A 25,439-nucleotide genomic window follows, 5' to 3' on the forward strand; every position below is an offset into this window, starting at 1 on the left:
AAATGTGCAAGGTAAAGGGACATTACACTTCTACAGGTTTATGTTCAGCTATTAGGGGGCTGTGGGATGTTTTGTTGTTATTATTAAACATGAATAGTTTAAAAACGCTCCAATTATTCAATAGGATGAAAGCACTGCCATCTAGTGGAAACGAGGGATAAAAAAGGAGATGAAACTGCATTACATTAGCATTTATTGTACCATATTAAATGATCTGATCCCACCTGGACCAGGAGGACGACAAAAGAGGGGCATGTACGTATAAAAGACGCAGAGGGGTTTGGGTTTTACAGCATCTTTGTGTTTACACTGACATTAATGTACCGTGTTTTACACAAATCCCACTTGAGCCGGACAAATCCCAGATTCACTGGCCCATAGTGGGAAATGTGCTCTGAGGTTATTGTATATTTACATTAAATAAGATTAAATTAGGTTACAAAAATAGACGCAGCCCAAACTTGGCTTTTGGGTTGTGGTGGGGCTGTTAAGAGAAGAGGATGCTGGGACTTATGTATATGTTGTAAACATGTGGTTGAGATGGCTGCCCTTTCATGCTGAACAGAGCCGGATCAGCTGTATTGACATTAATCAAAGTGAGACAAACTCCAGCATTCCTGTCAGATGCTTTTAAAAAGGGCACCTTCCACAAACAGACTTCAATCCTCCTCCTCCTCCTGCTGCGTGAGGGTAGAGGAACAGGAACACTCCCAAACAGACCTCAGGACTTCTCTGAGGCCAGAGCACAGTCGAAGGAGGTGGACAGTACTTTACAGATGGCCTGGGCTTGTTCCTGTCGAGCACAAATGGTGTGTTACAATTACAGAACACCATAAATTAACAAAGGACGGGTGCAATTCAAAGTTTTTTGTACAAAAGTTATACTTGTATTCAGCAAAGAATGTGGTGTTGTTCATTTTTTTTTGTAAGAAATGCTGTTCTTTTGAGCTTTCTATCATCAAATAATCCTGAAAAAAGTATCACAGTTTCCACAAAAATACTAAGCAACACTGATAATAATAAGAAATGTTTTTGAGCAGCAAATCAGCATATTAGAATGATTTCTGAAGGATCATGTGACACTGAAAACTCAAGTAATGATGCTGAGAATTCAGCTTTGCGTCACAGGAATATATTACATTTTAAAATGCATTACATTTGTAATCATTTAAAAAACTTAATATTTCACAATACAACTTTTTAATGTATTTTTGAGTAAATAAATGCTGCCTTAGTGAGCATAAAAGATTTATTTCAAAAACAAAAAATCATCTTACCAAACCCAAACATTTGAACGATAGTGTACTGCATAATATATGGTATGTTTATAGAATAAATATCAATATAAATGTAATACATATGCAATACATATATAAAAATAGTTTCAATTAATTTATGTAAACTATTCATCATCATTTTCATTGTGTATAAATAAATATAAAGTTATATATAAATGAAAATTAATATCAGTAATCTTTGTGTTCATTTGCTAAAAAAAAGGGCAATGTCTTTTAACAAGATTTTTTTATTATGCTTGATTTTTTTTTGCCCTAATCATTTTAAATAAAATTGGTTACAAAAGCCTTTTGGTCTAAATGATGGTTCCTCCAGTTTAGGGCTAACACACAACTAGTGAAATACTGTTTCCTGCCACATTGTCCAGATCTAGGCCTAATTCATACTTGATAAGCCTTCAGAAACACTTCCTGTCTTGAGGTCTTACCGCACTGCTGCACTGATACACCCAGATGCTGCACTCCTGCTGCTCTGCATCTGTGGTCTTCAGCGCGAGCAGGTTTTTTCCAGCACCCAGACCATCATCATAGCAAAGCATACGTACAATCAGGTAGAGCGGGTGACGGTGAAGCACATCCTGAGAAAACAGGGAATAATGCTCGATAATAGAGGTAATGTTCCATTACAGTCCCACATTATTATTTTGTGATCATGAATCTAAATGCCTCTTTCATATGCTCTAATATTTGGTGTATAAAAATAGAGCCAAATCTCTCAAATGAATATCAAGCAATGAAATTGGGTCGGGTGAATGAACTCACACACTGGTCCAATGAGGCCACTTTAACTCCATACTTGGACACTCCCAGAATCATCTCCTCATCTCCAGGCACAAACGGCAGTTTTCCATCTTGCTTTAAATTTAATATATGAAATATAATGAAAATTTTTAAACAGCTTCAAGATTTATGATAACTATTTAATTTCTGCTTTAATATCAATAGTTTAGGCCAGGAAAATAAGATATTTTCCCAAAATACATTTCAACATCATCTGAAAATTGTAAGAATTACGGCTTCTACAAAAGTGGTCACATGACAAAAACAAAAGTTCACCCAAATATGATTAAATGAAAAAGAACTCATCCTCAGAGTATCAAAGATGAAGATTAGAAATTTACACATCACTTTCTCACCAATGGATCCTCAGCGGTGAATGGGTGCCGTCAGAATGAGATTCCAAACAGCTCAATAATTAGAAATAATTCAGAAATAATCAACACCAGTAAAGTCTATCATGCAAAGCTGCATGTCTCTAAGAAAAAAAATGCATAATTAAATCATTTTAACTTTAAACTGTCGCTTCTGGCGAAAATTCCAGTCAATAATCCATAATATCGCTTCCTCCAGTTAAAAAAAAAGTCAACTCCTGTTGTCCTCTCACACCAGTTTTGGACACTTTTTATTTATAAACGATGCTTTCTTATGGATTATGGACCCAGCGGTTTGAATTTATTACAAACAAGCATGTTTTCACTTGAGAAGACATTAATTGATGGACTGGAGCTGTGAGGATTGTTGTGATGTTTGGACTCTCATTCTGACGGCACCCATTCACTGCAAAGGAACCATCAGCAAGAAAGTGATGTAACGTTAAATTTCTCCAAATCTGTTCCGATGAAGAAACAAACTCATCTTCATCTTGGGTGAGTACATTTTCAGCAAATTTACATTTTTAGGTGAACTACCCCTTTAAGAGGGTGACATCTAATCGTCCCCTTTTGTAGATCCTCACCTGAGCTGCATCAATGTAGTTGATCAGGTCTAGAGGCTCCTGAAGGGTTTTGCTCATCTCAAACTGTAGCTTCTCGATGGCTCCCACATACTTGACTCTGAACTCAGCACAGGTGTCAGACACGGCGTTACCTGAGGGTTCAACAAGGTCAGGAACTAGTCAGGGTCACAGATGTACACGCATGAGGTTCTAGATGTTTCAGTGAGGACTAACTTGAGCTCTTGGTGGAGTCTGTGTCAAGACTGGCAACTGTGCTGGACCTAGACAGGCCTCCCAAACTGGAATCTACCGACTGGATAAAGGGAGATTAGAGTTTATCATGACCTTTGTAGCAGACAGATAGCTGAATCCCAATTACTCCCTATATAGAATAACAAATGAGTGTATCCCAAATCATAACAGTATATCAAAAGTGCACAGAATGTATACTGTACATTGCCCTATGGATGTTTGAATCACAGATGCATTGTGGATATTTTAATCTGTAATTTGTTCTATTAGATCCAATTCTTTTCACACTGGCTCAATTCATACTTGTACAGTAAGTACATTTTAACATAGCAATGTAATATGCTCTTTCTGTACCTGACAGATATGTGCAAATTGAAAATCAGCCAATATTTGTTTATGACGTGTGTACTTGATGACTGCTGGTAAACCAACCTTGCTTTTAGTGCTGATCTCACTGCTCTGGGAGCTGCTGCTGCTGTGGCGCTTCTTGACCTTTCGAAACATCCTTCACCATGACGCCAGTGCTGCAGGTCTCCAGCTTACCAGCAGATGGAAGCAGAGTCTGAGGAGACATAGCAGCAGTTTAAATCACACCCATAGTTTCCTGTCAAGATTGATTTTAATCAAAGACCAAATATTTAATAACAAGATATTTTTTTTTAAGATCCAATCACTTTAACCAATTATATATTTTTCTTTTTCGATTTGTATGTCAGGTACACATTTTTTATAGAATTTATGCTTAGCAGTGTACAACTGACTAAACCATTATCAGGAAACAATTCTAATTGTATTGATTCCAAAAAAATAAATAAATAAAAAAGTAATTTTTATCTCACAATTCAGACTTTTTTCCCCCCTCACAATTCTGATTTTATATCTCACAATTCTCTTTTTTTCTAGAAATTAAAAAAAAAAAAGACTGAATTGTGAGCTATGAAATCTGAATTGCAAGATAGAGTATAAACTCAGAATTGCAATTCTGAGAAGAATTCTGAGAAGAAAATAAAATTCCAATTACCTTTATTTTATCTTTTATTCTGTGGCGGGAACAAAAATTAAGGTGTCAACACAGGAATCTGATGGGGAAAAAAGTCAACATTTAAAGATATAAACGGAATTAAGAGATGAAACTCTGAATCGTGGAAAAAAGTCTGAACATTTCATATTAGAAAACTTAGATTTCACCTTAGATATCATTACATGATATCGTTATACATCATTTCATTCAACAAATCACTAAATTCAAAACTCAACACTGCCTTTTGACCAAAAAACCATGAGCCCAAGATTGAGAGCTGTCAGTTAACAAGCGTCCTCATGCAGTATTTCTGCTCAGGCGTACTTCTAGACACAGTACGTTATGAAAAATACTGCCTGAGAGTATAAGAAATCCAGCTTAGACATGTTCTCGGGGTTCAGGGCACTCCACGAGCCCACGCCCCTATAAAACAATGGTGCCAAACTTTGAGTAACTTTCTAAGAGTCGCTCAGCTCGCGCTTCACGTCGTTTATTCTCGGCACGAGCTCACCGAGATCCCGCTGCTGAAGAAAACTCGGCGGAAAGTAACGGAAAGCCGTTGCTAGGATAAACACTCAGCAGCACCCCACGTCTATCCTGACTAAGGCTCTCGTTTGGTCGTTTATTGGCATCTCTATAATTAAATATGGAGAATTTGAAGTTGGTAAAAAAGCACACTGGGCGTACCTCTGTTTTGAGCTCACTATGCAGCAGTGTACGGCCGTGATAATTACTAATAGGTAGGTTCATCAAAGCAGCGGTCGGCAGCCCCCTCTGTTTTGGCGAGACTTGCGTTGACACTTCACTTCCTGTACGGCTCCACCCAACACTTCTTAAAGGGGACGCGCGATATTAAATGGCTGCGTTTAGATTGGAGTCTCAACTTACTACAACTACTAAGTACTGCACAGTATATACTACATTACCTAATTTTTTTATATAGCAAGTGGCTATGTTTAGAACTGATATCAGCTTACTAACTCCTCTATGTACTCTAAACATATTCATTCATTCATTCATTAGCAAGAGGCTATGTAATACTGATCTATAATAGAGATTTTAAGTTGTTCTGGCTAATCTTAATGCTTGATTTTTCTTATTTTATTTATTTCAAGTCCTCTTGAGGGGCCCCGACCCCGGTTGAGAACCACTCCTATATACGGTTATTTATTTACTTATTTATTTATTTGTTTGTTTGTGTCTTTGTAAATGGCCATGTTTAGAATAGACAGAATAACACAAGCTGTATACACGCTATGGTTGCTTATTTATAAAATAGAATAAAAGGAAAGACACCTTAATAAGCTTTATCCACTCTACGGTTAGTGTATTTATTAAATAGCACGTGGTTATGTTTAGAATAGATGCAATGACACTTTAGTAAGCTATACACACTCTATACGGTTTATTTACTTGTTTAATAGTAAGTGGTCATGTTCTGAAGCCAGCTCTCGGCTCTTTGACACGCGCTTCACAGTTCAGTAAACGAGAAAAGATTCAAAGATTCAAAGATTCAAACTCCGAATCATTTAGGAACGAAGCACCACTAAGCTTTGTGGCTTCCTAGTAGACCAGAAGTCTGAATTTGAAGTGTGCTGCTGTTACTATGTCGACAATAAAGAGAGTTATATGGCCCCAAATCATTCTCTTAGGCGACTCAATAACACAGGTAACGTTTTGGAACACAGTTCGGGGTTTGTTCTTTACTCTGACGTGCGTTGTTTTTGTTTCAGTTTGCGTTTCAAGCGAACGGATGGGGATCCGAAATCTCTCATAAACTCGCCAGGTACAGATTTTATGACAGCACGGATGTATTATTGCATTCATACAGCTGCAGCGTTTGATTTTATCATTCCTTTCAATTATTAGAAAATGCGACGTAGTAAACAGAGGCTTGTCGGGTTACAACACAAGGTGGGCTAAGATCGTGCTTCCTCGCATCGTGCCCATTTCTGATGCTCCAGTTGCGGCTGTGACCGTCTTCTTCGGCGCTAATGATTGTGCATTGGAAGGTAAGAACCTTTCAAGCTCTGAACAGCAGCTGCGGTGATAATACGAGACACTTACAAACGTGTGTTTGCAGATAAGAACCCCGCGCAGCACGTGCCTCTCCAGGAGTTCACGGAGAATTTAAAAGATATTCTCAAATATCTGCTGTCTATAGGAGTGTCCAAAGACAAGATCATCTTCATCACACCACCACCACTTCAAGAAACCGCCTGGGAGAAAGAGTGCTTGCTAAAAGGTGACACGCCTCCTGAATTTAGGCTGTGTTCAATGGTGTAGCCTACTGCATGCTTCACAGTAAAGTTTTAAAAAAGTGTGAGAAATAGTATGCAATGTTGTATACAGTAGTATTCTACATTGCCATTATATGACTGGCATATTTAATTGAAATCATAAAAAAGTTTATTTTGCATTTCAACCCAGTTTTATATAAAAATGTTTGAACTCTAGACAGTCTGAAGAAATAGATCAAAGATGGATTCTTCATTTGAGAGCCTTGCATTGTTAGATACGGTACTGTATTTTAATTGGAATTTCATTGTTGAGAAAGAGTTCTGCTGCTAATACATTTTTACTTAAATCTTGGATTAAAAATGACTTTCAAAATACCCATATTTATTTCCAAAATTATAACCAGATCAATTAATTAAACATGCAACTTGGCATGGAGTCATGTGACAGCAGTGTACTGTATATAATGCATTGCTGCATATTGCATGCTCTCCTCCTGTATCTCATACTATTTAAAAAAAAAAAAAATACTTGGCAGTATATAGTGTTGAGTTGGTGGATATTTAGTGTTTTGTTACTGTGTATAGTGTGCAGCAAGCAGAACTCTAGTATTTAGATAATGAATATGGTATTTGGTGTGTTTAACTGCTCTTTTTTTTATCAGGTTCAGCTTTGAATCGGTTGAACTCTGTGGCTGGTCAGTATGCGCAGGCCTGCGTTCAGGCTGCTGGACAGTCTGGTGTAGATGTTCTAGATCTCTGGACGCTCATGCAGAAAGATGGACAGGTGATGCACATGCTAACAAAACCATAAACAATATACTGTAGTGAACATAAAAATGAGAACAAATTCCTTTTCCCCTCAGGATTTCTCAGTGTATCTTTCAGATGGACTTCATCTCTCTGATAAAGGCAATCAGTTTGTGGCAGAGCATTTATGGACACTTCTTGAGAGGCGAGTGGCTGATTTGCCCTTCATCCTGCCTTACTGGGGGGATGTGGACCCAAAATGCCCTGAGAGCAGCCTACTGTGTGATTAAAACAGGTCAAATGATGCACAGCGGGTATAACACCATCCAGTTCCTGTGGTTTACATGTGGACATTTTTAGATATGCTAATCATAAATTGTGTAAGGACACAACTGTTCCTTGAACTGGAACCAGTCGTATTTGAAAACGGGTTATTTTGAGTGACTCAAATAAAATCACAGATGTCACAGATAATGTTTGATGTTCTGCCAAAAAATATTCAGATTTCTGAACTATTAATGTTTTGGTGAGGCCATTTGATATATTGGGCTGCTTGCATACGAGTGAGTGACGTGACAGCCAAGTATGGTGACCCATACTCAGAATTCGTGCTCTGCATTTAACCCATCCAAAGTGCACACACACAGCAGTGAACACACAGACCGTGAACACACACCCAGAGCAGTGGGCATTTATGCTGCGGCGCCCGGGGAGCAGTTGGTGGTTGGGTGCCTTGCTCAAGGGCACCTCAGTCGTGGTATTGCCGGCCCGAGACTCAAACCCACAACCTTAGGGTCAGGAGTCAAACTCTCTAACTACTAGGCCACGACTTCCCCAATACAAGTGCAAAGCTTTCAGTAGACACATTAAACGCTTTAATTTTTAAATCTTCTTGCAATATCAAATGTACTTTTCTTTCAGGTTCATAAAATAATCAGAAACACTTCAGTGTAGAGCCAGTTTATTCATGTGGCTTCAAACCCCAATAATACATTAAATAAATGTGACCTAACCGAGCATCAAAAACACATTGAATGATAGCAGAATGACATCAGATACAGCTTTTAGATGTTTTAATTACTTCTGATTTGATATTCAAGAATATAAGAAACGATACAAAATATATACTTAGTCATTTGACTTACGGCACATTAAAACTTTACAATATCTTAAAAATTGACAGTTATAGTCAGATATTTCACAGTGGGGGAATACTAGTCACTAGTCCTTCCAAAATATCGATTGATTTTGGTCACGTCTATACAACCGTTTTAGTGGCAAAATGAGAAAATCTATGAAAATATGCACATCCCTCGGCTGTGTAATCAGTGTTTCACATATTCATACTGGTATATTAAAATGACATGAGATGGTGTAGAGAATATAGCAGTACAAATTGCATCCCCTCTTACAGTCTCCATACACATACAGTATGACATTTAATTCATAAACATATGGGATAGGACATGCATAGCTTGAATCTTCTCAGCAAGTCAACCAGTGTAACATTAAAAGTGTGACAACACGTATAGAGCCGTGCTGTAGTCCTGCTGCTCATGAGGTATAAATGAATGAGTATACAAGAATTTGCACAACTGGATGTACGTTACAAGGCACGAACTGACTGTATTAAAGGAATATTCCAGGTTAAATACAAGTTAAAGGAATCGTTTACCAAAAACGGAAATCGTCATCATTTACTCACAGTCACGTCATTCCAAATACCAAACATTTTTTAAATCATCTACAAAACCTGCATTCCTTCCAATCAAAAGTCCATTATCTGAAAACTTCCATACTTCAAAAAGACCACAAAGACATTGTAATCTTCACTTTATATACACAGATTTAATTCTAGATTTTATTCACATCTGAACATTGATCAGCACACAAAGTATGCAAAGATCAAAACTTAAGGTGATTGGAAAGCAAATACCGTATAAAGTGATGGTGTCTCTTCAGAAGACCTGGATTAAACGGCTTGATTCATATAGATTTACAGTGCCTTTATGAATATTTTGAAGTGTGAAAGTTTTGGAAGAATGGATTTTAAATGAAGGACAGAAATCTCTGATCTCTTTTGTGATTTTTGTGTTTGGAAGGACATGAGGGTGAATAAACAATAGCATAATTTTCATATTTAGGTGAACTGTCCCTTTAAGCACTATGGACAGCACCTGTGATTGTCAGTTACCACAAAAAATGATTTTGATTTATACTTCGGTTTATAAAAACTACAATTGGCCAAACAGTTACCTCAGACATGTATAGAACAAATGTACAAATGTACAATGAATGATTGCTGGCTTGTGAAATTTCACAGCCAAAGATGCTATTCAAAGCTGTATTGAATTTATTCCTTTAATTTCTGAATTTACCAAATGCACAGCCATTTCTCTTGGCAGTTTCTGACATGCTTTTAAAGGAACGCTCTATTTTTAACAACTATAATTGTGGATTACAGGAATGCTAAAAATTTCTAAGAACCAACTGAAATGTTTCAGCAGTTTACACATCACATAGACCTTTAAATTCAGCAATAAAATGAAGCCTGATTGCACCGTTGCTCATGTCTCAATCAAGTGATCTTATGCCAGTGTCCTCAGCACACCGTCTCCTTACTGTCAATGCGCGCCTGTCTCGTCAGCCGTTTCTTGTCCCCGTGGTATGCCGTTGACTGTCCGGTGAGGTCCTCGAAGGACCTGGCACCTGTGCCACTTTGGCGGAAGCCTTCCACCTCGTCCAGGTGAGAGTCTCCGCTGGGGTCCTCCTCGATTGTGGCCATCCGCAGCGGATCCGCTTTGAGTGCGGCGGAGAGGTTGGCAGGGCCTGGGCCAGCGAGCGTCTCCTGTGTCGGTGAGATGGCGGGGCCTGTGGGGCCCAGTAAGGGCTGAGGTCGAGCTGCCGCTGAATGCACATGATGGGCTTTCACAATGCGGATCGGCGCCGATTCCAGACTGCTCAGCATCTCTGCGTTCTAAGGACAGAATTTTGTGATGGAACAAGTAAATGAGACTTCCAAAAGACTATATTCATAGTATTTACTACATCCTGCACAAATAGGGATGGGTACAAGTACTCGGAAGTGACAGCAATTATCTATTATTAAAGTACTAAATGAATAACTGTTTAATTATTCATTTAAATCAAACAAAAAGTGCTTTTAAACTATTTTTGACATGACATATTAAAACTGACTGAATTAACGACAAAACACAATACAAAGATCCATATGATGCAAAAATATTTATATTTATAAATCAATTTATACAAATTTGGTAACACTTCACAATAAGATTTTATGTTAACATTATATTAATTAACTTGAACAATATTTATATAACATTTATTAATCTTAATATTAAGTTCAAAATTTACTAATGCATTTTTAAAATTTGAAGCTTTAATATCAACATTAAAGTACTGTAAACTTACACATTAACAAAGATTAATGCTATAAAAATATATTGTTCAATGTTAGTTTATATTAGTTAATGCATTGACTAATGCCAACAAATGAGATCTTATTGTAAAGTGTTATCCATAATTTTAATTACATAGTAGCACAGTTATAATATTCTGATTTATCAGTCAAGTACGTGTACACAAACTAATGCCCATCCCGATGCATAACATAAACAGCATGCTACTCTTGAGTTAAATAAGCATCTGCCCAATCAGTTATGGTCCATTCACATCTCTTGAACCAAATCAAATAAAGAGACGGGCACCTGTAGCGTATGCAGTATCAAGAGGGTTTCAAAGCTGTGCATTTAAAACACTCCAATACAGAACTGCATCCAAAAAACAAATTTGAAACAGAAACCAGAAAACATCCTCATGGACACTGAATGCACGAGACATACAGAACAAGCTGAACTAGACTCAGTCGGCCCGTCTGACACGTCACAACCAGTGTGCTCCGACTCATCACACTCAGGGGTGCGGGGGGCCGTTTGACACTCACTCACCTGAGTTAAGAGCTCTACTACACAGCTCCACCAACATCTGCTGCAGTTCCACAAGGGTCAGAGCAAACAAGCCACAAGTCATACATATGCAGCCATGCTTGCCCATACTTGCCCCAATAAAAGACGCCAAGCTAACTGGATGAGCAAGTTATGTTACTTTGGGGTGCTGGATGACTTTAAAGCAGGTTTACTGTTAGTCTGTTAGTAATCTGATCTGCTGCGAGAAAAAGGAGTCATGTTGAGAGTTTTAGTTTTGTGACAGAAGGACTTACACTGGGGTACATCATGGTTTTGGAGCTTTCCTCATATTGCTGATCCAGTTTCTTGTCCTATTAACAAGCAAAGAGAGACAATCACTGTAATGTATTGTCTTTAAAGGGCTTGTTTAGCCCAAAATTACAATTCTGTCATCATTTACTCACCATAGTACTTACACAACTACTGAAGTATTATCAGAAACCGAAGTTTTTGAAGGTGACGGCATTACAAATGAGATTATGGCAAACTGCCATCAAATTTCAGCCTGATCCTCACAGTGTTATTGTTAACTAACATTTATTTTTGTTGATTGAAAAAAAAGCTGAAATAAAATAAGATATAAATATCAGAAGAAAAACTTTAAATTCAAAATGAATAAAAATAATGTTTAAAATAAGTTTTTCAATTACTAAAACAGAAGTAAAAATACATAAATATACATATAAACTAGTTTAAGTATGATTTTTTTTAATCAAAATTACCAAAACTTTCATTTAAATGAAAACTAAAAGTATAAAAATAAAATCTAATTTAAAATATCAATAAAAACTATAATAGTAAATAAATATTGCTAAAATACTGGTTACAATACAAATACCTAAAAAGTACATAAAAGTGTAAATAAGTTTATATTAAAATGAGAAACTCAAAAAAAAAAAAAAAAAAGTAAACATTTAAAATCTAAAAATAAAAGTTAATTCAACCCTAACCTATTTAATTAATACTATATTAGTGTATGAATAATGCTAAAAAACTGATTCCACACACAAAGCTATCGCTTGGCATTAGAAGACTTGTAATATAGCATACAAGTTGTATGGACCAATTTTATAATATTTTTAGGGAGCTTTTTAGAGCTTGGCTGTCGAAATTCAAACACTTTTTGCATGGACAACAACAGCTAGTGCTACCAAAGGAGCTGCGAAGAAGAAAGTCAAGGACGTTTGGAAGTACATGAGTATGTGTAAACGATGACAGGGTGGACTATCCCTTTAAGAAAAATCAATTCAGAAAGACATATTGACCGTGAAATAAGTCTCACCACACAGTGCACCAGTATGCTTAGGGGAATCCAGAACAGGAGAGAGAAGACCACCACTGATCCAACTATGTTGTCAGCCAAGAACTTCCCTGAATATTGACAGAAAAGAGTCACCACTGGCATTTACAAAACACAGAAAAAGCCCTGGCTAAATTCACCCTGTTATCATCTCTTACCAAATGTGTTGATGTCCAGTTTGTCTATGAAGTCCCATAAACGTTCGATGACATCTTGGACGTGCTTCATGCATATACCCTGGAATGTGCAACACCACAGCATTTGTCATGCCAATGAAAACACTATTCAGTCTGATAAATGATCATTGTCAAAACATGGACAAGCAGTGTACTCACGGCCCCGTCACAGAAGCCAACAGTACAGGGTTTGCCCTTGCGCAGGTAAAGATATGACCCATCACTGACGAAGGGAGTGCACAGCCCACTACTGCTTCTACAGCACACTTTACAAGAGTCCTCAGTCTCTGAAAAGCATCACAGCAAACGGACAGAATCAACACTTTTGCATTCATAATTACAGGTAAAACATTGAACACTATTATTAGTATGTGTGTTTTGGTACTAGTTTCAGTGTACATCAACCATCCCAATTAACAAGCCAATGTAACGCAATTTTGAAGTGGTACGCATTGGCTAATATCTGCAGTTTCAGTTTACATATATTTGGGGTGCATATTGTGTAAAATAGCCTAAATAATCCAGTAATTTCAGCCTTCTTTATATAGAGAAGACAGGGGATAGTTGTCAAAAAAGTCTGTATACTTTGCACTATCAAACATTTGGAGTCAGTAAGATTTTTACTTATTATTATTAATTTTTAAAAATAATTTAAAACTGATATTCAGCAAGAACGCATTAAATTATTCAAAACTGATAGTACATTTTTTACAAAAGATTTCTATTTCAAATTAATGCTGTTCTTTTGAACTGTCTATTTATTAAAGAGTCCTGAACATGTCTAATAAAAAGAAATATAAAATATTTATTGAGCACCAAACAGCATATTAGAATGACTTCTAAAGCATCATGTGACACTGGAGACTGAAGTAATGATGCTGAAAATTCACCTTTCCATCACAGGAATAGATTACATTTTAAAATATATTCAAATAGAAAACTCGTATTTCAAATTGCAATTTTTCACAATATTTTTTTTTTTTTTTTTTTTTTTTTTTTTTTAACTAACCTAAAAATTAAATAAAAAAAACATACATATACACATATACATACATACACACATATACACATACATATATATATATATATATATAAACAATTAAAAAATCAATTATTTGACCTGCATTTTTTCCCCTAGACAATAATTATATAAATGTTCAAAAGCTTTATTGTAAGCAAGATATTAAAGTCTTTGTCTCTACAGTGTTATACTGTCCATCGCTGCTCACTAGGTTTGAACCCTGGTCATCCAAACAGTCATCTCTTAGCTGGGCACTAGTATGAACACAGAGGAGGGTTTGTTGAGACATTTACCATTGCAGGCACAGGACTCAAGATTATGCACAGCCTCGCAGAAAGGCTTGCACTCGCCCTCCTGACATCGGCCCTTATCCACACACTCTGTATTATCAAGCAGGTTTCCAGGGGTGGGGCACTCACTGCTGTTGCCTAGGGATACACAAGGGTAAAAAGTATAAAAGATCTAGACCACTGCTACATTGACATTGGAGAGTTTGGAGCTCACCTGTGCACTTTGACGTGCCCTTGCAGGTGGCGGTGATGGTCTCCTGACAGGTCTTATTTACACTTTCAAACCTACAGTCCTTGCAGCAGGGGCTGTTCCTGTCACTGAGGGTCACAGACAACAATATCAGCCACAAATACTGATAGCAACGATGCCTACACACCATAACAAAGATAACCACACTTCCTGACAAAACTTTCAACCACTTGTAACCAGCTGTTTTCAGTCAGGCTATGGAAGCAAAAATCTGCATAAAGAAATTTTTAATAACTCTATATAAACCTTTCAAGACAATCGATGGATTACACTTCTGTTGAAGCCTTCAGCCAGCTTAATTAAACTTAATTTATAAAATGTACTTAAAAGCAAATTTCAATGCCCATGAATATACATAAAATGTAATTTATTCCTGTGATGCAAAAATGAATTTTCAGCATTATTACTCCAGACTCTAGTGTCACATAATCCTTCAGAAATCATTCTAATATGCTGATTTGCTGCTTAAAGGGATAGTTTACCCAACAATGAAAATTCTGTCATTAATTACTCACCTCATGTTGTTCCAAATCTAAAAAACCTTCGTACATATTGTCGAATACCAAATTAAAATATTTTTGATCAAATCCGAGAGCTTTCTGACCCTGCATAGACAGCAAAGGAACTACCACATTCAAGGCCCAGAAATGTAGTAAGGACATTGTTAAAATAGTCCATGTGCCATCAGTGGTTCAAAATTAAATTTATGAAGCTATGAGAATACGTTTTGTATGCAAAGAAAACAAAAATAACAACTTTATTCAACAATTTATTCTCTTCCAGGCAGTCTCCGCCTCCATTCATGAGAGTACCACGGCAGATGTGTGTCCATTCCCCTGCTTGTAAACAAGGTGCAGCGCATCCAGGTTATACGTCAGAACGCTGGCTCCAGCGTCAGCAGCACCAAACGCATGAGTCATGTGCACTGATGCACTGATGTCACATGGACTATTTTAACAATGTCCTTTCTACATTTCTGGGCCTTGAACATGGTAGATCCCTTGCTGTCTATGCAAGGTCAGAAAGCTCTCGGATTTCATCAAAAATATCTTAATTTGTGTTCTGTAGATGAACGAAAGTCTTTCGGGTTTAGAACAGGTTTCATATACATTTTTATTTTTATGTAATTAATGTAATATTAATTTAATTAATATTCTATTAAAATACAATACAATACAAATTGTATTTCTATAGCACATTTAAAACACCAAAGTGCTTTTCAGCATCATTACATACCATCACACTAACAAAAATGAAGATTAAAAATTAAATCCTAATCACTCTAATCAATTTTAAAAGCTGTACTAAAAAGATATGATTTCAATCAAAATTTTACAGGCAACCAGTGTAAAGAAACCAGAACTAGGGTCATTCTCTCGCTCCTCTTTGTGCGAGTCAAAAGTCTAGCAGCAGCATTTTGTACTAACTGACTGTACTAATTAACAGAACTGGTTGGTTCGGTTCATGGCTTAGATTTGGGTATTTTTTAAAATCCCTATACACAGAATGAGAAAACAAGGGAAGAAACAAGACAACTGAAATAATGTGTGGTCACTATTGTGATCTATATCTGATTGATGCTGATAATCTTAAAGGCTGATATATTGGTCTATCACTGTTAGCTTCTTTACCTGCATTGTGCACGCTTCCTGAATTTGCACTTAGCTGTGCAGCAGGGGTCATCATTCAGATGAAGGAGTCCAGGGTCACAGTCTTCGTCCCCCTCCACACGGGAGTTCCCACACAGCTTACTGTTCCTCTCCTTAAAGCACTGATGGGCCTTAACCTTTAAGGTCTTACTGACTGAGACCTTGCTACAGCTGGAGAAGCGCTGAGGGAAAAATATAACAGGTGAGTAAGTTAAGCAACTATATGTAAAGGGTCCAGATGGATACGGGTCCAGATGGATAATACCTTGTTATTCACGTGATCTCCGCTGACTGCAATAGGGTACATAACATATTTGCCACCCTGGTCATCGCTGGGCGCACAGTCAACTATAATGTCTGGATCGTGTTCTGCTCCAAAGTTGTGCCCGAGTTCATGAGTTGTTACAAGATCTGCTTCCTGGGGAGACAAAACATCAGGGTGCTGCCTGCTACAAAACATCTAGCATACAAGATGCAAGTAGTATTTAAAGCAAACCTTAGTCAGAATAGTTTTCCCATAATTCATGGTGCTTGTCAAGCCTGTGTTTAGGTAGCTGGGTTTCCTGACGGTTTGTGATGGATAGTAGGCTGTAAGACAAAATGAATGTGCAAGGTCAAGCACTTTTGACAATTGGAATTCCACTGATCACAGTTAAAGAGATCCTTACGCTTAGGGCAGAGTCCTCCCAATCCCTGTTTGGAGGGGGCCACGTATGCCAGACCCAGAGTGCCATCATCAAAGTCCTGATAGGTGAAGAGATGGGCAAGGCAAACAGCAGAGGCATTGTCTGCGATGTCGTGACTGAATTGCTAAAGAGAAGTGAGATAAAGATGAGAAAGTGTCTACAAATCTGTGACTCAGGGCTCATGATTAAAATTCTGACTTGTATAAAACTGGCTCTTAAAAATGAAACATTTAGAAGCTAAATTATGGACAAATTAGCTGACAATTTACAGAAATGGTAAAAAAAAAAAATGTTGGTTTATTGAGTGCATAGCTTATTTACAGTGTGTATAGAAAAGAATAACCCCCTTTAAAATAATCACCTTTATTAATCCCTTTATTTTTTTCTGACATGCTGGAGTTTTATCTTTCACTTGGATGTTATAAGTTGCACTGAGTAAATATAGGTAAGTAAAACAAAAATGGTGTCCGTCTTCATTTCAGGCTGCAAAGCAACAAAATGTGATTATTTTAAAGAGGGGTGAATCTTTTCTATACCCACTGTTCATTTTAGTATGAATTTGTTGTATAATATAATTTATATAATACAAAATTTTAATTCAATATTTTCTAAACAGTTTAGCAAGAATACTTCTGTTTGTAAAATGTTGTTATATGTTGATAATGGTTCCGTCATGTCATTTATACAAAATTTCCTGTCAGAAATTAGTAGGAAGTGTAGAGGCCCTTGCTTTGAATGACTTCAGCACATCTGCGGCTGCAGGATATCACTTGTTTCTCACACTGTGCTGGTGTGATCTTGGTCTACTCTTCTTTCAGTCTCTTACACAGTTCGGTAACTGTAGTGGGTTTCTTAGCCATAACTTTGTTGCGTAGGATCTTCCAGAGATTTTCAGTTGGGTTTAGATCAGGACTCTGGGCCACCATTTCATTATTTAATTTCAGTGGTCATTTCTGGTGAGCAGTTCCAGCTGCAGTGTTGAACCAATTCACCATTGAGAGTCTCTGCATTATCCTGTCTTTGCATGCATTTGTCTAACGTGGACAACCAGCCTTTTTGAGGGACTTGAATGAATTAGAATCATTGTAAAGCTGCACTATTCAAGAAATCACATGTTTTGGAATGACCAGCTTCTCTTGAAATGGCTGAAAGGGTGATCCTTTAGCGTTAATCTGGACTGCCTCCTGCTGATCATCTTGCAATCTCAGTGAAAATTAGAGGAATACTGGCAATTAAAACAGGGTTTGTCATATAATTAAAGAAATTAGAACCAAGTGTCAGTAACACCAATACATTGTAGGTATCTGTAAGTGTTCTCTACTTTGATCAGAGTTATATTTCAAATATCTCATTTAGGTTTTTTTTTTTATACTGTGCTTCAGAATACAATTAATTTATGAAATATGTTTAAAGAACTGCCCTTTTACTCCTGTTAGGATAACTTCAAATAGGACTAAGCAGTGATCTTAAAATTTAGGAAATTGTAGGTTGTTCTCTAATTTTGATCTCCACTTTATGTGTGTATTTATACATATAAATACAATTATTTTAGACACAGTCTGAAGCCAATAACATCTGACCTGAATACAAACCTCATAAACTTTACTTTTATTGGACTGTTGTTGTGGATTTATCATAACATTTTAACCTGTGTATAATGTAGTTCTAGGGACATGGCACTTACTTCTAAGAGCTTCTTCACATCCCACACACCGTCCTTTCTTCCTAATGGGCTGCCGTCCATGTTGTAGTGAATCTTTCCGGGGGCAACTTTTGTGGGCTCCTTGTTTATGATTATCTGTGGGCATATTTACAACTTAGATGGCAATATAACACCCACAGATCAAAAACTTCGACTCACTGAATATTGAGATGAGTTGTTGAAAAAAAGCAACAACAAAAAAATCCTTATAAAAAGGCAAAACACTGAGCACATGAACACTGTAACAAGATGGAAAAAGCATGAAATAGATTTAGTCAGTGTCAGTTTGAGGAAAGCTACTTCTGATTAAAAGCCCAACATTAAGTTACACCTGGAGTTTGCTACAAGACATGTGACAAATTCTGGAAACTTTTGTGGTCTGTTAAAACTAACATTAAGCTCTTTGTATTGGAGTTAAGCTGCTATGATCTGTTTCACTTCGGGAGTGAAAAAAGCAGGGTTGTTTCTGGACAATCCTTTAAACCCATATGACTTTCTTCTGTGGAACAAAAAAAGGAAGTGTTTTGAATAATGTTCTGGTTGTTGACAGTGGGGCTTTCAAGCATTAAGAAGGATGCAAAAGCATCATAAAAGTGTCATACAAATGGTTCATATGACTTGTGTGCTGTATTGCAACTCATCTGAAGCCACATGAGAACTTTGTGTGAGGAACAGAAGTCATACAAGTACAAAGTTTCGTCATAATTTGAGTCATTATTCACTGATAACCTTCAACTTTGTGAGTTGTTAACTCAAGAAATGCTCATCATCACTTAATGAGTTTTAATCAAGAACTGTATCACTGATTTTTCAATGAATAATTCAGAGTGGTTTAATGAAGCATTTAAGTGATTCAATTTCACAAATCAGACATTACTTCTTCTCTCACGAATGTTCCATTGATAGTTTGAAGGATATCAAGATTTTCAGTGAATAATGACTCAAAAAAACATAATATAGTACAGTTGTATAGAACAGTTTTATTATATTTTTGTAGAGCCTATGCACCATTTTTCACACTGTAAATCATCGACAATCACTTTAACAAATAAGAAGAGAAACTAGAGGGTTATCACACTTGAAATAGTTAACCCTGGATCATTCCCATGTAAATGGAATCGTGGGTTATCTTGTTTATAGCACTTGTATTACTGCAGACTGAACTATCAAGTTTAACCTGAATGGACTTTGTCTACAAAGGTAAGAATAATACAGTCTCTTCTTCACTCCAATTAACATGTTTTGTCACCACTTGACGTTTTTCCCTTGAAACTCTGAAACGACTGTTTATACAAAGTGCTATGCTGAGGCATGTGATTGCACGTCTGTCTTCTTACAGCAATCTAACACCGCTCCATTTGACACTATACATGTTTGGCACCGCAATGCATGGTTTCATAACCCTGGGGTAAAAAGCAGTGCTCACCCTGCTGTGTTAAAAGTACTGTCACCCAGAGTTAAAAGTTGGATTTAAAATGATGATAACTCGGGTTAACTGCAGTTTGAAAAGCTCTTAGGGAAAAAAAAAACCTCATCTACTGAAGTAAGAAAAATGGGATAATCCTTCCAGATTTGAATGCTTAAGAGTTTTTGAGGTCACCTGCTGAATCTGCACACCGTAGCCTTTAAAATCATCATCCCAGGATGTGTTTCTGTATATATCATCCACTCTGTCGATCAGCTCAATCTGAAAAAAAAAAAAAAAAAAAAAACACACAAATTAAATGCATTTTTAATTTGATATCATGATGTTTAGACCTTAGCATTAGTGCAACAAACTGCTCTGTTGTATAGCACAACCACAATGATGTCTCTCCTTTCCAGTTAAATTTAATGTGTTCCAGTTGCATTGCTTACCAAGTAGTTGAGGGTGGTGCTCTCCTCTCCACGGCCCATGTGCTTGTAGAAGCGATGATCTGCCACTAAAAGCAGCGGGCAGGTGTTCTTCTTGTGGTCATGTGCAGATCTTCTCTCTCTGTTGTGAGGCTCTGCATTTAAGAAATAAAGGCATCTAAATATGCTGTACTATAAAATTAAAATGGATCAACCAAATAATTATTTCTAATTACTCAGTTCCAAAGCATCAATTTTCCATAAACGGATCTACACAATTTAAAGCAACACAATGTGGGACTTCCATGACTATTATAATGGAGGACAAAGAATGAAGTTAATGAACTGAATTATTATGCTTTGTCTCCAGACCATGTTCAGTTCGCATAACAGGAGGTTATTGCCGTGTGACCACATGCTTGAATGGGCGACCTTTGTCAGACTGATGTATAACTCCTACACACACACACACACACACACACACACACACACACACACACACATGGGCGCACACACACACACACACTCATGGAGTAAACATCTCGCTCATCACGAGCATGTGATGAAAGCTGAATATCTATTGTCTGTTTAGGTTGCTATCGTAATTAAATGTGTCTGTCTCAAAATGGCTGAAAAACAAAACAACCTTTAAAAACAGCATGTGACAATTACACTTCCATTTAAGTTTAATGTTGGCTAGTTTTTTATTGTATTAGAAGAAAGTCTATTGTCTGCATTTATTAGATAAAAAATATAGTAGAACTAAACAGTTACACTGTGAAATATTATTAACATTTATAATAACTTATTAAATCTTATTTAAACTTTTTAAATCTTATTAACCCCAAACTTTTGAACTGCTAAATAACTTATTTCAGAGCAAAACAAAATATTTAGGAGCTAAATGTAGGCAGGGCTAGAATTTTCATAAGGATTAAGTAAGAGTGCAGTGCTACTCAAACTAGATTCCATACGGTCCGAGAGATCATTTGGTGGTTTAAAAAAGAATATAATTGTATATAACATAAGTTATGTCCATAACTATGGATCTATGAGACCTCACTCAGACCATCACCACGGTCTTATCCTGAATGACACCATTCTTCTGCCTATCCTCGAGACCTAATAATAACAATGTCAGGTGACTGACCTTAGGGGTTGGCTGTTATATAAAATCCGGATAGACCAACCACTTCTTCCTGCCTGGAATGCCTCAGCTCATCCTGAGTGACAAGGGATGGTGACAGTCATTGTTCATCTCATAGATCCATAGTTACTGACAAAACTTACGATCTATTTCAACCTAACTCAGACTGTCACCACGGTCTCATCCTGGATGACTAATGCCAACAAGGGACTAGTATTATTCCTTTCCCCTGGTAACTTAACAGCAGATAAAACAGCAGACCCCAAAGAATTTGGATTTGTCGCATCAATCAAAATCTTGTGAACGTGCATGGAGTCCTCCAAGAGTCTGCTGCACATGTCTGAGAGTGCTAGGATGTCTCAGAGTGCCCAGGAAGTGGCAATACTCCTGGTAGAATGGGTGACCAGATCACCAGGAATAGGTAGATTTTGACTGGAATATGCTTGTGAAATTGTATCCACTATCCAGTGAGACAATCGTTGCTTAGACACAGGCTTGCTTGTCACATACAGTACACAACTATTTGTTTGTATTGACAAGAAGTGAAAGTGAAAGTGAAAGTCGTGACATTTGCCAAGTATGGTAACCAATACTCGGAATTGGTGCTCTGCATTTAACCCATCCAAGTGCACACACACAGCAGTGAGAAGTGAACACACACCCGGAGCAGTGGGCAGCTATATATCCAGCGCCCGGGGAGCAACTGGGGGTTCAGTGCCTTGCTCAAGGGCACTTCAGCCATGGGTATTGAGAGTGGAAGAGAGCGCCATTCATTCACTCCCTCCCACCTACAACTCCTGCCAGCACCGAGACTCGAACCTGCGACCTTCAGGTTATAAGTCCAAAGCTCTCACCATTAGACCACAGCTCAGTGAGAAATCACTGAGAAGTGTGCAATCAAGCCTGTTGCAATGGAAGAGTACGCTCATTGTATTTGTGGAATGCTCTGGCAGGACATAGAGACTAAACAAAGAGGGTCTGGGTAAAAAGCATCAAACTCAATTACCTGATTTATTGTATCAGGCCTAAGGACCCTGGGTAGGAATAATGGATTTTGCCAGAGATAAACCACTGGATTTTCTTCAATGACTGATAAAAAGAGTCCAATTCATATTGCATATTGCCAGGAGGAACACTGTCTTCCATGTCAGGAACTTTGGATCGGCTTGATCCAAATTTTCAAAAGGTGCTTTGACTAGTGGACGTAAGATAACAGTAAGATCCCAAGCAGGTGAGCTCATAACCCTCCCTGGGCATAAATGGTGTGCGCCCTTAAGGAATTGAGACACCAAAGAGTGTTTAGGAATATTTCCACCATCCACTAAAGAATGAAAGTGTGAGATGGCTGCCATTTAGACCTTTATAGTATTAACTGATTTCCCCGAATCCAACAATGACTGATGAAGCCAGAGAACAAAACTGATTTCACAGTTCTGACATTCTGAAAGCGTCTAGCTGATGGTATTTACACCAAGCTAAGAATATACGCCACTTGTAAGAATAGTTTCTCCAAGTAGAGGGTGCCTAAGAACTATTTATTGTTCTCAGTACAGCTTAATCTAAGTCCTTAGGGAGGGACTGAGCAAAGGCAATAACCACAGTTGTAGAGTATCTGAAGGAACTGTGCACAACAACTCTTACAGACATTCTTGAGTGCATCTATCTCCAAGGGATCTCCCTGGTTGTTCAGGGAATACCATAGATGGCAATGAGTTGTCTCCGCCATCTCAAACAGATTGATCTTCGCCATACCGAACTGACCCCATATAAGTCTTACCACTTTGGGATGGAGATGCCACTCTACCGGAAGAGGACCAGTTTGAGACTTCTCAGAGCCCGTCCACTACAACAGAACAGCTTCAAATTACATCCCAAATTAGACAGACATGTAAGGATAAGGGCTACACGAAGGTGTATCCAAACGTTACAATACTGCTGCTGCACAGGGGTTCTCAATATCGTCAACCAAATGCTGCATACTCAAACAGGATGGGTATTCTCAATATCCATTTCATGGGTGTATATCAGCCTGACATAATCAACATTTTGAGTGACTCATGTCAACAAACCAAGATAAACTGTAATGAAACTCAGTTCTTGAAACCAAATTTCAAAATAAATTAAATTAAGTTTGCAAACCTATAAATACATAAACTGTGACAAATCACTGTCCATTAATTATGTTTCAAAGTCTGCAAACAGCACTCTGTGAATCACACTATATTACTATTTCCTGAGGCTGAAATTCAATTCTTCAACATAAACGTCTTGGTTTTTGTTGGAAAAGAAACAAATGACACCATTCACATATAATTTGTGACAAATTACCAGTCATTAACTGTCCTTTAAATAAAGCCTGCGAACAGAACTTCTCGAAGATTAAAAATCACATAAGAAAATAGTTTTCAAATATCAACCATTCTATGTGCATACACACAGTAACAAGGATGGAATTATTACATCCACTGCGAACAGCAGACCCAAACACAAACACCTGTAAACAGTATAATAAAGTCATGAGACACTCACCATGGCGTGTTCCAATTACACGTCCAAAACACAGAAATGAGGAGAAATCCAGCACAATTCTCAGAGACTTAAATGGTTAGCTCACCCAAAAATGAAAATTAGCCTGTAAATTACTCACCCTCAAGGCATTTTAGGTGTATATGACTTTCTTCTTTCAGACAAATCCAGTCGGAGTTGTATTAAAAATTGTCTTTGATCTTTCAAGCTGTTTAATGGCACTCAGTGGGTATTGCAGTGCATCAGTCTAAAAGAAGTGAAATAAAAACCATCCTTAATAAAAAAAAAAGTGCCTCAAACAGCTCTGGGGGAGGTGTGGTATTTGATCTTGTAGCCAATCGATGTGTTTTTGTAATAAAAAAAGTAACCATATTTAAAATATAATAATCAATTTAATTTAGCTTGCGCTCACTGTTGTACGCGGAAGCAGTTCAGGGCAGATGACATATGAGGTCGGCTTTGCGCATGCGCCACTCAGAAGTGACGAACGCGGAAGTGGAGGGGAGAGACCAAAACAAAACAAAACAACGGTCACTAATAAGAAGTACAAAATGAGGATTTGTCAACAGGAGACTGGTTCTCCTTTGCTAAAGTAAGGAAACTTTGCTTCCTTTGCTCCTGTTAACAAACGTTGGTTTTCACGAGACTCACCAGCACATGTGCAGCGCCGACCTATTCTAGCAGCACCAACCAGCTTGAAAGATCAATGACAATTTTTAATATAACTCCAACTGAATTTGTCTGAAAGAAGAAAGTCATATACACCTAGGATGACTTCAGGGTGAGCAATCCTTTAAAGCACCTGCATGAAAACGAGACGGATTGTAACCACAAACTCTCCTGTGTTTGATTTCAAATGGAATCAACCGATCCGGTCTCAAATGAGGCGAGAAAGGCAAAAGGAAGTGGTTGTTCCATCCTGATGTTATATAACAGCCAACCCCTAAGGTCAGTCAACTGAAATGGTTGTTATTAGGTCTCACAGAAGAATGCCGTCATTCAAGATAAGACCGGGGTGATGGTCTGAGTGAGGTCAAAAAATAGATCTGCAGGGAATTCCAATAAATTTACTATTAAAAATAGTCTACTGCCTGAAAAAGTTTCAGAACATCATAAAAAAGGAAATGGGGTTCATTTAAATAACTTGTCTGATCTCCAGTCTCTGATACTAAGTGACCCAAAGTCCTCTGTGGTATCTTCTTATAAATATGTAAATACACACCCTCCTCCTGTTCTGTCTGTCCCACTGCTCTCACCGGCAGAAGCTCCTGGGCATCAGCGTTCACATATCCACACACTTTGGGTGAGGACAGTCGACTGATGTTTTTAATGTCCTCTGAACGGTACACCAGCAAACGGCCATCAGGGGGTGACTCTGTAAACCGCCACAAGGGCTAAACAAAGACAAGACAAGATATACTGAAACATTCAGTAAAAATGCACATTGTGAAATTTATATCAAATTCTTTTAAGTATTAAGCATTTGTGAACAAATTACCTCTACATTATATTCAGCCTCTTCTGTAAGAATGTGGGCTGAAAACTCTTCCCCATCAATGTGTGCCTGCACACGCGAGTGCTCCTCTCCTGTTGAGATCGCA

The 25,439-nt window shown here is 37.6% G+C and overlaps 3 protein-coding genes across 6 annotated transcripts in view; 1 reads left to right on the forward strand and 2 right to left on the reverse strand.

Annotated features, from left to right (window-relative positions):
• Window positions 1–176: 176 nt before the first annotated feature.
• Window positions 177–6,477, reverse strand: LOC109102616 (integrin beta-1-binding protein 1-like). Of its 3 annotated transcripts, none has more exons than XM_019116009.2 (8): window positions 6,350–6,477; window positions 4,283–4,340; window positions 3,694–3,823; window positions 3,244–3,322; window positions 3,031–3,161; window positions 2,058–2,150; window positions 1,724–1,873; window positions 177–793 (listed from the first exon to the last, which is right to left on the reverse strand). In XM_019116009.2, exons 3-8 carry the CDS (start codon window positions 3,763–3,765, stop codon window positions 722–724), a joined length of 597 nt encoding a protein of 198 aa, XP_018971554.1. In that variant the 5' UTR covers window positions 3,766–3,823; window positions 4,283–4,340; window positions 6,350–6,477; the 3' UTR covers window positions 177–721. The 3 variants fall into 3 exon arrangements, with proteins under 3 accessions (XP_018971554.1, XP_018971553.1, XP_018971555.1); XM_019116008.2 differs by lacking the exon at window positions 6,350–6,477 and adding an exon at window positions 4,970–5,114; XM_019116010.2 differs by lacking the exons at window positions 4,283–4,340; window positions 6,350–6,477 and adding an exon at window positions 4,970–5,117.
• iah1 (isoamyl acetate hydrolyzing esterase 1 (putative)) lies at window positions 5,791–7,743 on the forward strand. Its single transcript, XM_019116007.2, has 6 exons — window positions 5,791–5,951; window positions 6,016–6,068; window positions 6,152–6,294; window positions 6,366–6,527; window positions 7,185–7,306; window positions 7,386–7,743. Exons 1-6 carry the CDS (start codon window positions 5,889–5,891, stop codon window positions 7,557–7,559), a joined length of 717 nt encoding a protein of 238 aa, XP_018971552.1. The 5' UTR covers window positions 5,791–5,888; the 3' UTR covers window positions 7,560–7,743.
• A 470-nt stretch (window positions 7,744–8,213) lies between these two features.
• adam17a (ADAM metallopeptidase domain 17a) overlaps window positions 8,214–25,439 on the reverse strand; it is a 22,240-nt gene continuing 5,014 nt past the window's right edge. The window contains exons 4-20 of one of the 2 annotated variants that reach the window (XM_042774255.1): window positions 25,337–25,425; window positions 25,061–25,232; window positions 20,190–20,320; window positions 19,933–20,019; window positions 18,315–18,428; window positions 16,613–16,754; window positions 16,441–16,532; window positions 16,210–16,362; window positions 15,927–16,126; window positions 14,260–14,363; window positions 14,049–14,183; window positions 12,894–13,021; window positions 12,717–12,795; window positions 12,541–12,629; window positions 11,513–11,569; window positions 11,241–11,280; window positions 8,214–10,246 (exon numbers count right to left, since the gene is read on the reverse strand). In XM_042774255.1, coding sequence (XP_042630189.1) covers window positions 9,894–10,246; window positions 11,241–11,280; window positions 11,513–11,569; window positions 12,541–12,629; window positions 12,717–12,795; window positions 12,894–13,021; window positions 14,049–14,183; window positions 14,260–14,363; window positions 15,927–16,126; window positions 16,210–16,362; window positions 16,441–16,532; window positions 16,613–16,754; window positions 18,315–18,428; window positions 19,933–20,019; window positions 20,190–20,320; window positions 25,061–25,232; window positions 25,337–25,425 — 2,165 coding nt within the window. In that variant the 3' untranslated portion in view covers window positions 8,214–9,893. The remainder of the gene's footprint in view (window positions 10,247–11,240; window positions 11,281–11,512; window positions 11,570–12,540; window positions 12,630–12,716; window positions 12,796–12,893; window positions 13,022–14,048; window positions 14,184–14,259; window positions 14,364–15,926; window positions 16,127–16,209; window positions 16,363–16,440; window positions 16,533–16,612; window positions 16,755–18,314; window positions 18,429–19,932; window positions 20,020–20,189; window positions 20,321–25,060; window positions 25,233–25,336; window positions 25,426–25,439) is intronic. The other variant, XM_042774256.1, reaches the window with a different exon arrangement.

This window comes from Cyprinus carpio, chromosome A17 (genome assembly GCF_018340385.1).
Source record: "Cyprinus carpio isolate SPL01 chromosome A17, ASM1834038v1, whole genome shotgun sequence".
NCBI classification, from domain to species: Eukaryota; Metazoa; Chordata; class Actinopteri; order Cypriniformes; family Cyprinidae; genus Cyprinus; species Cyprinus carpio.